General features: G+C 49.5%; 1 protein-coding gene and 1 non-coding gene across 5 annotated transcripts in view; one reads left to right on the top strand and one right to left on the bottom strand.

The window, feature by feature from the left end:
* CLSTN1 (calsyntenin 1) overlaps nucleotides 1-17,165 on the bottom strand; it is a 79,484-nt gene that overhangs the window by 18,988 nt on the left and 43,331 nt on the right. For 2 of the 4 annotated variants that reach the window (XM_047723823.1, XM_047723825.1), the window contains exons 3-7: nucleotides 5,612-5,641; nucleotides 4,217-4,412; nucleotides 2,227-2,435; nucleotides 466-615; nucleotides 162-347 (exon numbers count right to left, since the gene is read on the bottom strand). In XM_047723823.1, coding sequence (XP_047579779.1) covers nucleotides 162-347; nucleotides 466-615; nucleotides 2,227-2,435; nucleotides 4,217-4,412; nucleotides 5,612-5,641 — 771 coding nt within the window. The remainder of the gene's footprint in view (nucleotides 1-161; nucleotides 348-465; nucleotides 616-2,226; nucleotides 2,436-4,216; nucleotides 4,413-5,611; nucleotides 5,642-17,165) is intronic. The other 2 variants (XM_047723824.1, XM_047723826.1) reach the window with 1 other exon arrangement.
* LOC125099572 (small nucleolar RNA SNORA40) lies at nucleotides 16,345-16,470 on the top strand. Its single transcript, XR_007127282.1, has one exon. It is a non-coding gene; the product is annotated as a small nucleolar RNA SNORA40 (small nucleolar RNA).

The following is a 17,165-nucleotide window of genomic DNA, read 5'->3' as shown; positions in this document are numbered from 1 at the left end:
CAATAGGAAAACTAGCCAGGAAGACAGTGACGGCCCTTTCAGAGGGTCCAAGTGTGTTTCAGTGTCTGATTCTGTCCAGCAACACACACACACACATCTCCTTCCATTTGAGAGGGGGTCTCTCGCCTTCTGGGGAGACCACTGGGCCGGCCCCCCCTTACCACACAGCTGGTGAAGGGACTTCTCCGAGTAGGTGTCCCGGTCACAGCCTTTCCCGATGTGGCCGGTCTCCAGCTCCACGGTCGCCTGCACCGAGGCCACGGACTCATCGCACGTCTCCAGGTGGACATTGGGGAAGAGGGCCAAGGTGCCCGTGCCAGGCTCATACTCGATCCTGTTGTTCCATCCTGGGTCGGTCCACAAACCCGGGGGTGGGGAGAAAGGAGGAAAACTCACACTTCAGGTTTCTCTGGTCAACACCGTTTAAAGAACAGGTGCGGGAGGAGAAAGGAGAATGAGGCTCACCTTGCCACCCTGGGGTACAGGTGGGCTTGATGCTGACCTTCACCAAGACATCCTCCATTGCCCTCCGCTTCCCACAGTCATAGGCGGTGACCGTCAGCTTGTACTGGTGCTCCTTCCCGTAGTTCAGCTTCTCTGTGTTTTTTATATAACCTTCCAGGGGGCAGAGGCAACAGTGAGAATGCGGAGCCGGGCGGGGATACAAAGTGCACGGGCTTCAAGCATCATCAACACTGAGGGGAAAGAAAGCTCCGGCCGCAGGTCCTTAACACTCGGTCTGGCTGTCTTGAGCTTGAACACACTGAGTCCACCTTGAAGGACTTTGTCAACAGAGGGAACGTGTCTACACAATTCAACCTTCATTTATTCCTATGGTTTTTCTATTTTGGTTTTATGTATTTGCTTTAAGATTAAGCAGTTTGCATGAAAGAGGAGAAAGAAGACAAAATAACTCAAGTAGTTCAAATACGGAACACAAGATCAAGCTGCACTAAATCTATTTCTTGCTAAAAGATTTCCTTTGTGTGTGTGTCGGAGAGAGACAGAGAGAGTCCCTACCCCCACCCCCTAGAACGGAGGGGCCTGCTTTTGAATGTGAGTGTGGATGTCTACAAAGTGTTCGCAATGTCCGTGATTTCCTGAGAAGATTCTGGACGGTGCATTAACAGCAGAGACCCTGTATCACCATCAAGAAGCCATAAGCTAATCAAGAAGCCATAAGCTAATCAAGAAGCCATAAGCTAATCAAGAAGCCATAAGCTAATCAAGAAGTGGAGTTTTGGCACGAGCTCATCCTGCTCAATGACGGGGGATGGGAGGATCTGGCAGGAAGGCATAAACCTTCACGGTCAGATGAGGCAGAAGATCCAAATCTTTTTTTTTTTTAATTTAAAATCTTTTTTTTTTTTTTTTAAGATTTTATTTATTTATTTGACAGAGAGAGATCACAAGTAGACAGAGAGGCAGGCAGAGAGACGGAGGGAAGCAGGCTCTCTGCTGAGCAGAGAGCCCGATGTGGGACTCGATCCCAGGACCCTGAGATCATGACCTGAGCCGAAGGCAGCGGCTTAAACCACTGAGCCACCCAGGCGCCCAGAAGATCCAAATCTAATGAAGAACAGAAAACAGACCAACCAAAGGTCAGTCTTTTTGACGCGCACTGATGAAAAGGTGAGAAGGTACAGATTAAAATATGTGAAGTGGGGGATTTTTTAGACCTTGGGAGAGAAAGAAGGGTGCGCCATAAAGAACACATGATTTCAAGTGCCAGAAGTGAGGCTTTCAGGGGACAGGGTAAAAAGATATGAAACACACACACACACCAGAAGGGCTCTGCTATGGACTGAATGCTTGTGCCTCCCAAACCCGTACACTGAAGTCCTAGCACCCTTCCACACCATGCAGTTATAAGGAGGTGCTTCTGGGGGAGGAACTCAGGTTTAGGTGAGGTCATGAGGCCCCCACATTGGGATCCAGAGGGCTCTCTCTTTCCCTGCCACGTGAGGACGCAGCGAGATGGAGACCGGTGAACCAGGCCTCAGGACTCAGGAGACCCTGGGTCTGCCAGTGCCACGATCCTGGTTTCCCAGCCTCCAGAACCATGCAACAAAGCCAGCGTCTGTCGTATGAGCCCCCAGCTTGGGGTACTTTCTAGAGCAGCCTGAAGGGAGGGGCAGAGATCATCCGGATCTTTGAGTTTCGCCCGCGTCCAGACCTGTCCACGGACCGTCTCCCCGGTCAGGAAGGCCTGCTCCTCTGACTTACCATCTTTGTCAATGGCGAATGGCACGTCTGGAGTGACAATTTCATAGCTGCAAATCTGGCTGAACTGAGGGGAGCAGTCAGCGTCCACGGCCTCCACCCGCAGGATGCTGTCGTACTGTTTGCCCTCGACGACGGTTGCCTTGTAGGACTTCTCCTTGAACACCGGTGCATACTCATTCACGTCGTTCACCTGAATGTGGACAGTTGCTCTGGAAGAAGAAGAAAAGCTGTGTGTTCGGTTTGCTTTTTGACCCCGAGCGTACCAATTCTTTCCTGGTTTTAAATGTATCTTTTGCTACGATCTTGTTTCATGAAGTTCAAATGACGGAGATCAAAATTAAACAAGTGATTGTTTTTACTTTAGTGTGGAGACAAGTTTAGAAAGTTAAAACAGGAATTTGAGTCGATTCCTCCAGACCCCAAGAGCAAGGCGGCTGGTAAAATAAAGAAAAGCAGCCGCACAAAATAAAAGAGACTAGAGTTTTCTTGACAGTATGGGACAGGACACGTGGAAGGGAGATAAACTAGATAAGACAAAATTAGAGCCCAAGGAAGAGGGGGTAAGACACAGAAGACGGGAAACATGGACAGGGAGTCTGGGAGCCTAGAAACAGTTCTGTCCAGCTTCTATGGAACCAAGACCACCTGCAACCCGTTGTTGCCCATTACTGACCCAACAAATGAAGGACTTCAACGTGATCTCAGCTTTCCCCTCCTAGCAGACCCCTTGCTGCCCCAGCTTGGGCAAGAGGCACTAAAGGTGCCATCAGACCCAGCTGTAAAGGGCGGAAATGGTCAGTGTCAAGGGCTACTGATCAGGGCATGTTTCTGACTTGGACAAGATCTCTGACTGAAGTAAGGCCTTTTTCAAGGACAACGGTAAGGTGATTCGCTGGCTCTCAGCACCCCAGTGTTCACCAAGACCCTCCACGCCCAATGCCATGTGTCCCCCTGACCCTCACAGAGGGTCATGTGCTATTACCCCCGACATGTCCCTCTCTCCTTAGCCCAGGCACTAAGTAAAAACTGAGACTCAACAAAACGAAATTGGCCTAATGCCAAAGGGAGAGCAAGTGGTGGAGAAGAGACTGGATTCTGGGGTGCCTGGGTGGCTCAGTTGGTTGGGGATTGCCTTTGGCTCGGGTCATGATCCCGGGGGTCTGGGATGGAGCCCCGCTTTGGGCTCCTTGCTCTGTGGGGAGCCTGCTTCTCCCTCTGCCTCTGCTTTCCACTCCCCCGCTTGTGCTCTCTGTCAAATAAATAAAATCTTTAAAAAAAAAAAAAAAAAAAGATATACGCTGCTGGATTATGCACTTAAAAAAAAAAAAAGACAGGAAGAGACTGCATTCTGTCTAAATCTAGGTCTTGTCCAGAGCCTGTCTGTTATACCAGTTCTCTGCAGGCAGGAAGGACAGGGACACAGCCAGGAGGGGGCGTGGCACGCAGGAATTCTAGACCCTTAGAATTCACCCAAAAAAGGAACCTCTAACAACAAAATACTTCCCTCAAGAAGAATTGGGCTTTTCCAATTTTCAGCGTAGGGCCTTAGTTTCTTTAACAGTATTTGGTGGGATAAAATGACTCCTTCATTTATTAGTTCAACATCCAATGCTGTGGGGTAAACAGACAAGATTCCTGCCCTTGAAGAACTCACAGTGTCATGGGGGACAACCCAGAAGTATCTTCTGCTTCATCTTTAAAAACACAGAGCCTTGGGGGATGCCTGGGTGGCTCCGTCCGTTAAATGTCCGCGTTTGGCTCAGGGGTCCTGGGATGGAGCCCCACGTCGGGCTCCCCGCTCAGCAGGGAGTCTGCTCCTCCCTCTCCCTCTCCCCACTGCTCTCTCTCCTTGTGCTCCCTCTCCTTCTTTTTCTGCCTCTCCCTCAAATTAAATAAAATCTTAAAACAAAACGAACCCCATGGAGCCCTGGGGACAGGGACAACGGTCACGACCGCTCTCCGCACGCACCTCCCTGCCCGGCGTACTTACTTATGCGACTTTTTCACATTGGCGCCATCCGGCCCCTTGCCGCAGTCATAGGCCTGGATGGTGAACGTGTAGTCTTTCTGCAGCTCGCAGTCCAGCTTCTCTTTTGAGCGGATGAGTCCCTCGCCAGTGGACTTATCCACCACCACTGCGTCAAAGGGGACATTCTGCCCGTGAATTTTAAATCCACAAATCTCACCTAGGGAGTCAAAGCAGCGCAAGTTAGAATTTCTGCCCCCCCCGAATCTGCATGTACCTCCGCCCTCCCCTCTCCTCCCCTCCCCGGCCCCACACCCCCAAAAAGAAAAGAAACGACAACAGTCCAGCAGCCAGGGGTTCAGAGGGTCTGTGGACAAAGCAAGGGCACTGTGCTTTGACGGGGTAAGTTCTGGGGCTTTAGTAAAAAGAAGCATGTTCTGGCTTTCCAAGCAACTTGCTTAACTTTGCATCCATTCATGCAGGAGTACAAAAGAGAAAAAGAGAAAATATAGACAGGCATTTCACAGGAGTACTTAAGACAGCTCCAGGGTAAAAGCAGTCTCATTAGCAAACAGCCGTGGCCTGATAACACGGAGGAACTGTCCCCAGCTACTGGGGACAGCCGGGTAGCCATTTTTATTTGGACCAGAGAGAAGGCTAAAATGCAGTTAAGTGTCGAGAGAGGAAGGAGTGTGACATATAGGTTCAGCATCATAATTACAGAAATTCTGTCCAAAAAAAAAAAAAAGAAAGAAAGAAAAATCAAAAGAAACAAGTCTTCCTGTGCAATGAGCCTGGCTAAAATTAGGGAATCAAAACAAACTACCGAATGAGAAAGGTAGAAATACCAACTTCTCAGGCATCCATTTCAACGGCTACAGTCTACTGTTAAGATCGGTTCTGTCACGGGGAGGATTGGCTAGACTTGTTTCCAAAACTAGACTATCGGACCTAAAAAAGAAGCCTGCCTGGGGACATCAGTACATGGAAGCCGGCTCAGAGCTTAATTAGGGGTGAAAATCTAGGTTTCCATTCCTGCCTGTGGGAGAACAAACATAAATGTTTTCTTGTGCATATCAAACTTCAGAAAAATGGATTTCACATAAAAATAAGACTGCCCTCTTCCAAAATTACAACTCACAGAAAACGGTTACAAAGTCAATCTCTGAAGTTCAATTGAGGAAAAAAATGTACATTATCCGTACAGTTCAAATGGATGTCTGATGTCCAGATATTTCTAACCAAGGGTTTGGTTACATACAATTTCCATCAAGATATTTAAAAATAGAAACAAAGTAGGAGAATAAATCAGGGTAAAAGAACACGACAGTTTCTTTTGTTTAAGGGCTGATTCCCAATTTTATAAACAAAGTTAGTGGGTTAATAATCATAAGAGGGATAGAAAGAACCCTTCATCACCTTCTTTGGTGACTGTCACCTCAAAACTCTCTAAAGGGAGAAAAGACAAACCCATGTCAGTAATGCAGGAAAGAATAAAGATGGAACAATAAGGAAAAAAAGTCAAAGATGCACATATTTACATAGAAAAGCTTGACGTCATTCAACAATGAGCCCAGGAGCCCCTCGCTGGAATGGCCACAGCGAGCCAGGTCCTCAGAAGCACAAATGTCTCTGACCCCAACACCACACACTGCGCGATGCTGAAATCACGCCGACCTGGACGTGAAATCTGTAAAATTTCATGTCGCCCTCTGGTGCTGTCTGGACCATTTTTAACGACCACTCTCAAGGTACGGTTAATAAGTAAGCCTATTTATTACTTTACAGTTTTCAGACTTTTCACTTTCGCACTAAGTTCTTGCGGCCCGATTCTGGAGACATTTCGCCCAGCACGGGATTTGGTGAAACAAACTAACAAAAAAAAACCCAAACCTCTAGAGCAAAGGGTCTCAACACTTTGTTTCTGAGCTGCAGAAAGGACCACGTTTTCTAATCCGAAGGACCCACAAAAGCAACACATTTGCTTGAATATGAACCGAAACCAGATTTGGTCCTAACTGCAGTGACACCACAATGACCAGGGCTTTTAGTGAAGACACTGTTCTCCGAAGTCAGCGGCTGCTTGCTTGCCCCTACCCAGGGCTACGCAGATGAGTGCCCGCACACAGCGCTCAGGAGGTCGGGAGGTCGGGGTCCCACTGCCTCTTCGGGACGGAGCCGGTCTCAATGGGACATCTCCTCTCCCCCAAAGGCAACATACCTGAATTCCCTTGCTTTCCAATGGTTTTACCAAATATTTGTTTAACCCTGAACAGTGTTTCATGTTGCTTGTGAGGTCTGAAAAATGGTATCACGTGGTATGCAATTTTTGTGACTTGCTTTGTTGTTGTTGTTGTTGTTGTTTTAAAGTTTTTTTTAATTAAGATTTTTTTTTAATTTATTTATTTGACAGAGAGATCACAAGTAGGCAGAGAGGCAGGCAGAGAGAGAGAGGAGGAAGCAGGCCCCCTGCGGAGCAGAGAGCCCGATGTGGGGCTCAATCCCAGGACCCTGGGATCATGACCTGAGCCAAAGGCAGAGGCTTTAACCCACTGAGCCACCCAGGCGCCCCTTAAAGTTTTTTAATTCATTTTTTTCTTTTCATTTTAAGTAGGCTCCACACTGGGCAGGAGCCTCCTTAAAATGCAGGGCTCGTATCCACGACCCCGAGATCAAGACCTGAGCTGAGATCAAGACTTGGATGCCTAACTGACTGAGCCCCCCAGATGCCCCTACTTTATTTTTTTAAGTAGGCTCCATGTCCAGCATGGGGCTTGAACTCACAACCTCGTGATCGAGAGTGGCATGCTCTACTGACTGAGCCCGCCAGATGCCCCATGACTTGCTTCTTCACTCAGCCTTGTGCATCTAAGAGTCATTCATCCCTGGTGGACACAGAAGACAGTTTATTTCTTTTCACTACTACATTCGTGAGAATCCAAGGAGTTAGAGCAGGTAGGGTGCTTAGAACACGGCCTGGAGTCTAGAAAGCACTCAACAGATGTTCGCTATTATTATAAGTATTTTCCACCAAGTGAGTGTGCCATCATTCCTGGTTTCTGCTACTGAACAACGCTGTTCATGCTTTCTCCCGCACATTCACAGCCACTATAGGCCCTGTACTGCCCCAAACTGGAGCCACTAGCCCACATGAGCTGTTTAAAATGAAACTAAAATTCATATTAAAATTGAATAATCCTGGGGTTCCTGGTGGCTCAGTCGGTGACGCGTCTGCCTTCAGCTCTGGTCACAATCTCAGGGTCCTGGAATCGAGCCCTGTATCCAGCTCCCTGCTTAGCGGGGAGCCTGCTTCTCCCTCTGCCTCTGCCTCTCCCCCCCAACTCATGCTCTCTCTAATAAATAAATAAAACCTTTTAAAAAAATTGACTAATATTAAAAATCAGTTCCTCAAGTGCCCTGGCTGCCGCACGCCAGGTGCTCAGCCGCCACACATGACGCATAGCTATGGAGTGTGGGAGGCGGACACAGGACGATTCCGTCACCACAGCAAGCTCCACTGGACAGAGCTGCTTGGAGTCCAGGCAGACAAACTACAGCCCGCATGCCAACCCCAGCCTCTGTGTTCTCCAACAGCCTGGAAGCTAAGAGTGGTTTTTACTTTTTAGAATATTTGTGACACAAGCAAATTGTTTGAAATTCACAGTTCAGGGTCTGTAAGTAATGTTTTATTGGAACACAGACATGCTCATTTGTTTATGTACGGTTTACGGCTGCTTTTCCACGCCAGTGGCAAACCTGGGTCACTGCAAGAGAGGCCCTATGGGCCACAAAGTCTAAAACACTACCAGCTGCTTGCAGAAGTCTGCTGATCGCGAACAGATACACCTCTACGTAGAGAACTGCTGAGGGCCAGGTATGGCAAATTTCCCGAATGACCTCTTTCACTCTGTTATGTTTGCACTTCTTTTAGGTATATATTAATACTGCACAGTCATTTTAAGGTAAGGCAAGTTGCTCACTTTTCCACTCGGAGTTTGCTCTTCTAAGGAGGCAACAGTGATCCAGACACACATTATCTGAGCTGGCATACCTGAGAGTGACAGCGGGGGCCTTCCTGCAAAGGCTGCTGCACAGGTGAGTGCAGATTTACGGACCCTGCCGTGAGGTATCTGACGTAGGCAATGCTGCCCACACAGTGTGTTGCTGAATAAAAGGATAAAGAGGCTCATTCAGGCAACGTCCTTGAGACCATGAGATTATCACAAGGAGTGGAACTGTTTGCCAAAAGACGTACACTCCCTCTCTCCTCTGAGATACCAGGCTGGGAGGTGGGAGGAGGGGAACATAGAGTGTGTAGGAAGGCAATGGGGTGTTTCAATTTTGTATTTCAGTGTCCAGGGGAGGTTTCGTTGATAATGTCTGAGTAAAAACCAGAGGGAATGACGGGAACAAGCCACATGATTATCGAGGGATGAATTTCAGAGCGGAAACAGCAAGTACAACAAGTGCAAAGGCCCTGGGAAAGGCCAGGGCCTGGCCTGGCTTAGGAACAAGGAAGCCGATGCTGCTGCAGAGGCTGGGCAAAGGAGGCCAGCAGAGGGGTCCGACAAAGACTCGGAGCCTGAAGCTACAGAGGCCGCCGCAAGAACCACACTCGTCCTCCGAGTGAGAAGGAAATGACTAGAACGTTTCACGCAGGGAAAGAACTATGGCTTCTATTTTGAAAGAATCCAACTGGCTGATGCGTTGGAAATAAGTCTACAAGCAGGCAAGGATGGTTACTGGAGTAACGCAGGCACGAGAAGCTGAAAGTCAGGATGGGGGGCGGTGTGGGGTGGTGAGAAGTGGTCGGATTCGGGCTGTGCTCTGAAGGTATGGACAAGGCCGTGGGATTATGATTGTGAAACCCAAGCACGACTAATTTCCCTGCAGCCGACATGGCAGACAGCGCGGACGGAAGGTCTGGATCGGGGAATGGGAACGCGAACTACAGCTCTGAACATGCGCCTGTATTCCAGTGGGTCACGGAATAGCCTCTCAAACAGTGTGATCACCAAATAAAAGAACAAATTATTCTGAAACACCTGTATTCCCAGGATGCTCTCTAAGAGACTGGATCCATCTATAATGAGAACAGCAAAAGTGTGTACTTTTGTCTTTCCTACGTATCCCCACCTGTTTTCAGTGTTTAAGCGGGCTCCTTGAATCGTGGGCTGCTCCAAGAGGATTTGGTGCCTCAAATCCACGCACTTATCAAATTGCCAGCAGGCTGGGTCCTCTCCCCTAGAGCGACTTGAGACGCCGTCTGGCCGGGGGGTTTGCTGCAGCAGGAGCAGCGCCAGCCTCACACTCGGGCAGACCTGGGTCTTCCGTACCAGCTGCGTGACCCTCCGCGTCACTAAGCCCACCGAGCCACCATCTGCAGACCTGGCAGCAGACCATCTCTTCCCTCCAGCCACAGCCCCCAGTTTTGTGTGTGTGTGTGTGTGTGTGTGTGTGTGAGAGAGAGAGAGAGAGAGAGACAGAGACAGAGACAGAGACAGAGACAGAGAGCACACAAGCAGAGGCAGTGGCAGGCAGAGGGAGAGGGAAAAGCAGGCTCCCCACTGAGCAGAGAGCCTGATACGGGACTCAATCCCAGGACCCGGGGATCATGACCTGAGCTGAAGGCAGAAGCTTAACCGACTGAGCCGCCCAGGCGCCCCCACGACCCCGATTTTAATGAGGAAGACGGGCCTGAGTGGAGGAAGGCGAGGGGCAAGTAAACAAAATACTGCAGTATCTCTGATGGCATCTGAAAAGAGTTCATCAAAGGTAGTTTCAGGAAGAAACATTTAAGGGAGCTTCAGGACAGGCCGGACTTGGTAGCTGGCTGGACAGACAGAGAGGAGTCTGGGGCAACCCCCGGGGTGTGGCTGCTGGTACCGGTTAGGGAACCAGGGCACAGAGGAAGGTGAGGCACTCTGGGGTCTGTTTCACTTACTCCCCCCAAATGCCGGCCGGTTTGTCTGCTGGAGTTATCTTCAAGCCACTTCCATCCATAGGTTAGCGATCCCTAACAGACAGATTTCCCTTAACATTGCTGCGGGAACAATACACAGCCAACAAAGTGAACGATTCCTTTAGAATTTTCACAGTGAGGATCCTACTGCCTCTCCAACTACACTCCATTTATGATCCTCCTTCCCCCAGACGGGACCAGTTTCTGTTACTTTCTGTCCCCATTCTCCCAGGAGCCGATTTTTTATTTTTACATTTATTTATTTATTTTATTTAAGATTTTATTTATTTGACAGAGAGACACAGCAAGAGAGCGAACACAAGCAGGGGGAGTGGGAGAGGGAGAAGCAGGCTTCCTGCTGAGCAGAGAACCCAACACAGGGCTTGATCCCAGGAGCCCGGGACCACCTCCCAAAGCCAAAGGCAGATGGCCAACAACTGAGCCGCCCAGGTGTCCCAGGAGCTGATACTTTAAGCTTCTAAGCTGTCGCGATCCATTCTTCTGTGCTATTTCCTCCATCCTGGTACCCACAGCTCTATCACACGTGACGCTTACATGTGTATTACACGCATCCCATGGGTCACATCGCAGTGACCGCGTGGGCATCTCTGTCCCTCTATTTCCAGCCTGCTCCCCTGGACTCAGCCTTCTCTCAGCCTTTGCAAGAAGGAAGTCTCAGAATCACCTCTCCCATTCTACTTTCTGCCCTGCCCCTTCCCAGCCAATTCAGAACACCTACTACTGCTCTGCTAGGTGAGTCTACCGAAGCCCCGCTCCCAGCACATGTGAAAGGGCCCACCAGCTTTCCCAGAGGACCTCTCCAGCCTACGCTGACCTCGAATGCCCCAGCCCTTGCCCCGCTCTCTCCTCTCATTCCCTGAGAGCATCTAAAATAATCAAAAGAACTTTACTGAAGCATTTTTTTTAAAAGCAAAACATAAAAATGTGACAATGGTTACACCCAACAAAGTATAGACTTGACTTCTCGATGTCCTGGGTTCTCAGCTGACCCCTTCCTCATCCATCCCTTGGAGAAAGCTCAGCTTCAGGCTGGCCCTGCCTTCTCTCTGTGTCTTCTTCCTAATCAGAATATGGTCTCACACTACACTACTCTCCCCTAAATGGGAGGGGTGTCTCTCATGCCTACTGTCTCCCAGCTCCCAGGCAGTCCTGCCCTTACATGCACTCCTTACAGTCACTAGGACAGTTAGGGTTCTGTGGGCACAAAGGAAACCCACTCCAGCTAACTCAGGTAAAAAGGGACTTCGGCGAAAAGCCATCAGCAGCTCATGGAATGGACTTCGAAGCCAGAGAAAAGGACCTGGAAAGAGCCAGAAACCAAGGCAGGAATAGGGGCCGTAACACTCCCACAGCAGAAACGACCTGGGTAGGTGGAACAGAACTGCAAACAGTATTAGCGTCTTTGTCCCTCTGCTCAATATTCGTACCCACGGAGGGAGCACCTGGTTGGCCAGCTTGCGTGGGGCATGCAGCTGGCTGGGGAAGGCATGGTGACGGACTGCAGATCCACCAATCTGAACCCAGGAGGAAAGAGGTCAGGAGCTGTTAAGAAGGAAAAATAGACATTTGCTGAGCAGCAAGCGTCCACTACCATGTCCCTGCTAGTCCCACTCTTGTCCTAACCCGCTTCTCTCTGCACAGCCTGGGGGCCCGTGCTCGCCAGCTCGGTGTCCAGGCTGACCCTTATTTTCAGTGACTTCAGACTCCTCCGCTGACTAATCCAGGCTGACTTCTGGGACAAGCTCACACATGGCTCTAATCAGAGCAGTTCCCTGGTTTCCGTGCACGGGAGAGCAGCAGCCACCACACACCCAAGCGTGACACCCTCCCAGCCCCTCACTGGTTATAGCCACGACCCCCCAATTTCCGTGTGCCAAGAACTACCTGAGAAGCTGGTTAAAAACATGCTTTGTGGGGCTCCGTCCCCCAGACATTCCAGCGCCACAGCTCTGCGGTGGAACCCAGTAAATCTGCCTTTTTAACCACTGTCACTAGAGAGCTCGGACATAGTGAGAACGGAATCTACGCTCGAGAGACTGGCTGGTCAGGGGTTTCCAAACCCTGCTGGCTGGATCCAGATTTCTTAGGCCCTCCTCCTGGACGTATAGACTGACAGCTGAGTCTATGACTGCACTCCACGTGCAGGCCCGGCTGACCCAGACATGGTATTAAAAACCACACGTGCAGAAACAGCCCATCTACTCAGGATGGCAGCAGAAATCCTGTGCTCCCAAACTCACTTCTAACCCTCTGCCCCCGAACTGCGGGCTCACTCCACATGCCCGGTGAGCTGACTCCTCCTCTCCCTTCAGAAGCCCCTCCGGTTCCCACCCCGCTCGGCAGGTCCCCTACCTTCACCAGCTGCGTCAGCTCTGCTCATCCTTAAAGCCCAGTCACCCCCGTACCTTCCTGAACCCGTCTTGCCTTTTTCGGACTCCAGCCCAGACTGTGCTGCTGTGCTCTCTTGGCCCTAAATTATGAACTCCGAGTAACCTTCACTTAACTCTTAGTCAACACTGGTTTTGCCTTTCCACCTAGATTATTGGCGCTTTGAGAACAGGGACAAACTTTTATGCTTTTTTTCCATTTTGCAGGAAACCTGGCATGGCTACCCAATATTTAGTGGTCACTATCTCAAACCTCTCCTGAAGGCAACTGCACTCAAAATGAATTCCCTCGGGGCGCCTGGGTGGCTCAGTGGGTTAAGCCTCTGCCTTCAGCTCAGGTCATGATCCCAGGGTCCTGGGATGGAGCCCTGCTGTTCAGGAGAGAGCCTGCTTCTCCCTTTCCCTCTGCCTACTGCTCTGCCTACTTGTGCTCTATCTCTATCAAATAAATAAATAAAATCTTTAAAAAAGAAAAAAAAAAAAAAAAAAGAATTCCCTCTAGTCCATAACTTAACACGGGGTTTCTGGCCTAACACCCAGATTCCAAAAACTGCTAACTCAATGGAGAACTACCTTATGTTAGGCTGAACCACATGAAATTTCCAGCATCCCATTTTTTCTAATATTTTAATATTTCAACATAGAACAATGGCGATTTCATGGGGCTTAACCAAATCTATCCAACTCATTGTGGCAAACACGTCTGCCCAGTTGTGTCTGCTAAAAAACAGCAGAATGGGGTGGTGACGTGTGGCAATTGGCCCCACTGGCTATCCTCAGGCCACATGAGTCACACAAATGACAGAATATGGAGGAAAGTATCACAGATCTGAGCTGGTCCTAAGTAAGTATCGAAACAAAGTTCCCATTCTTGCCCTGAAATGTCTTTTGGATTCTCTTCTTTTTTTTTTTTTTTTTTTTAAATATTTTATTTATTTGACAGAGAGAGAGAGAGAGATCACAAGTAGGCAGAGAGGCAGGCAGAGAGAGAGGGGGAAGCAGGCTCCCTACTGAGCGGAGAGCCCAATGCGGGGCTCGATCCCAGGACCCTGGGACCATGACCTGAGCCGAAGGCAGAGGCTTTAACCCACTGAGCCACCCAGGCGCCCCTGGATTCTCTTCTTATCGTAACTGTTTAACATCTTATAAATGACCTGAACTCCATCTGGGAAGGCAGGAAGTGAGTGCTGGGCTGGAACCCTGTAAAGGGAAGAGCCTGCAAACAAGGGGCCAGGGGGCTGGGGGGGGGGGGGGGCTTGGCCTTTTCCTCCAGGCAGCGAGGAGAGGTGGCTGTCAAAAGAGCAGAACAGGGGCGCCTGGGTGGCTCAGTGGGTTAAAGCCTCTGCCTTCGGCTCAGGTCATGATCCCGGGGTCCTGGGATCGAGCCCCACATTGGGCTCCCTGCTCAGTGGGGAGCCTGCTTCCTCCTCTCTCTCTGCCTGTCTCTCTGCCTACTTGTGATCCCTCTGTCAAATAAATAAATTAAAAAAAAAAAAAAGAGCAGAACAAGGCCTGTGTGAGGGATGCGGGGCTCCTAATTCCCCACGGAACATATAAAACGCAACATACTTTCATACCCACATCTACTCAGGCAATCAGATTACAGAAAATGTGTTGAGTAAGGAATTGACTCATTTTAATTTCCTAGAGTAGCTGACAAGTACCAAGACTTTAGGTTCTGGGCTCCCCTGAGGAAACAATCTGGGCTGGACCCTATGTGTTCAACACGAGCGTCTGACTGGAGCCCGTTGACAGCGCACTCGGGTGACCAAGCTTCCAACGCTCCATGCATTTATCTTGGGGCTTCGACCAGTGAACTCCAGCGGTTGCCCACACTCCTGGCCCGTGACAGGCTACAACCGTGAGCCGGGACGTTTCTAGTGTTTCAAAGATAACGTGAGGGAAGCGGACTCAGCAAACGCATGGATCCACTCTGGAGCCAGACTGCCTGGCTTGAAGGAGGCTCCACTGTTTCTGAGCTGGGTGACCTTGGGCAAAGCCTCTCGTTCCTTCCACGCACGTTTGGGGAGCACCGGCTACACCCACATGCTGGCCGGGGCGCTGGGGATTAGCGAGGAACAAGGCTGTCATGCTGCTGACGGACCCTATCTCATCTCCAGTCCCTCACGTGGAAGCCAGCAGCAGCGACAGTCCCCCACAGCCTGCTGAACCCACAGCCTCTGCCCCACGCTGGGCAAGCACCGGATACTCCCACGGCCACAGCCCCAGCCCCAGCACGGTGTAAACTAAACCCCATGTCATCACCAGAACCAATCTGAGATCAAAATAAGCCCCCAGATGGGGCCTCTGTCTTACCCAAAAAACTAAGAAACTCAGTGAGAAAACGGAGCACTAGGAAGACTATTACAGAAAGACAGAAAACTATTTCTCACAGAAGGTTAAATAAAAAAATGTTTCTAGAATATTTTATCATTAATAACAGCAGCAGCAGACACTGTATAGAGCATTTACTATGTACCGGGCATTGTTTTGAGCTCCTCATATTTATGAATAAGCGAATGATCCCCAAACCCTTGAGGTATGTGTCATCACTCTCCTTGTTTTACAACAGATGAAAGCGGGACCAGAGATGCTTAGTCATCTGCCCAAGGTCATCCAGCCAGTAGTTGGCCGAGGCAGGACTCAAGGCCAGGCTGGGGTGGGTGTTCCTGACGCATCTGCCAGCTACGGCCTCAGCAGGGGCAGTGTTCTGTGCAGCGGCTGGATGGGTGCTGTGGCAACAGAGGAGGGGAGGAGGCCTGGCAGCTGCTCCCCTCGAGGGACGCTCTAGTAAGAGCGTTTGCACAGTGTCTCCACTCCTAGGCGTACACCCAAGCACACCGCAGACCTCCGTCCATGCAGACTTGAATGCTAATGTTCCCTTCAGTGGGATTCCGTCACCACAAGGTGGAAACCATGCTAATGCGTGTCAGCTGAGGAGTGGATACATGGGGAATGAGGTATGTCCTTGCGATGGAATGTTATTTGGCAATAAAAAGGGAGGACGGACGCGTGCGACCACTGAAGCATGGGTGAAGTTTAAACCACCAAGGGAAGTGAAAGACGCGCGTCACAACAAATCCAGAATAAATCCATAGACGCGAACTACATCAGTGGCCGCCAAAAGGCAGGGGAACGGGGAGTGGCTGCTTGTGGCTGGGGGCACTTCTCTGAGGGCAATGAAAATGTTCTGGAATCAGACAGTGGTTGACAATCCTGTGAATATACTCAAACTCGGTGAACCGTACACTTTTATGCCGTGTGGATTGTATTTTTTAAAAAGAATATAAGAATAACGTGTCCTCCGTGAAAACCTCCAGAAGGAAAGGGCGGATTCGCCTGTCTCCTGTGGCAAATACAATGACGTTACCACCATGACTGGGCTCTCAACTCCTTCTCTTATTAGTTTCTCAAATCTCACTATGTTAACTTTCGCACATCAATAAAAAAACAGCTGGAAAAATAAAAAATAAAAAAACAGCTGGGAACCCCTAAAAACACACAACTTTAGAATAAATACTACTTCATTCATGACAATACATTAGGTTTTGATAAATGCTGCAATAACATTCAATCCAATGAGAAAGAAAAAATACGATGACATTTTATTAATATGACATTTTCCTTCAAAGTGCATTTCACTTCCGGCTTCCATTCAGCTTCCTGCCATGCCCACCATGGCTTCATCCCGGCAAAGAGCCGCCCTGCCTCTGACACGTGCTGACAGATGAGGTCACTGCTCTGGGTCCCAGCTTCCTCTCCCTGAAACGGGGAGGGCAGAAAGCACTTGCGTTTGCTCTTGTTTTGTTTGTGGACAAAGACGTAGGCAAAAGCACAAGATAAGTGCTGTCTCGAAGCCCAGAACTCACCGTTCAGTCTGAGTGTTGATACGGATAAGAAGGAACCGACACCTAAAACGGGGGAAAGTCATGGTGGGGACGCTGGTCATCAGGAAGCTGGGGTCTAGGACCACAAAATGACTAAAAGCACACGACAGAAGAGAAAGCTCAGCTACACTGAATTTAATATTCTAATTTTTATGTTGACATGAAACAAACATGCTTCCTTTGTTCAGGCTTTTCACTTGAGAACACCATGTCTGGACTTCAAGGTGTTGGCGTATCCCCCAGGCCTGCCCAGTGCTGGGGGTGAGCGTTCCAGGGTGAACACGGTTTGAACTTCTTCATGTTAAGAGGGTGTCTGAAATTCAGAACCAGGCAGATCCAACGACTCTGACCTAAAACACGAGGGGAAATTTTGAAGTGTGTCCATATTCAAGTGGGGGTCAAAGGAGCCCAACCACAAGAACTGTGAGTGAGGCAGTGACAAGTGGGACCGAACCAAAGTTCTTTCGGAAAGGGCTATATTGGAGACTGCGATTCCGACTCTGGAAGAACTAAGGTGGCTGGGAGTGGAAGGACTCACATGTGAAATTCCTTACATAAAAATGTACTGACTTTAAGACGAAAGAAACAAACAAAGCGGGGATGGCCGGAAGCGGGCTTACCTCACGAGACTGGAGGGTTACACACAAATGTGTGTTTGTAAAGCACTCAGAACAGTGCTGGGAACGTCGCAAACGTTACACACGTTCCTTATTATT

Source organism: Lutra lutra, chromosome 4 (genome assembly GCF_902655055.1).
Source record: "Lutra lutra chromosome 4, mLutLut1.2, whole genome shotgun sequence".
Taxonomy (NCBI): Eukaryota; Metazoa; Chordata; class Mammalia; order Carnivora; family Mustelidae; genus Lutra; species Lutra lutra.
Note: the sequence above shows the minus strand (reverse complement) of the source record. Positions and strands in the feature narration are given on the sequence as shown.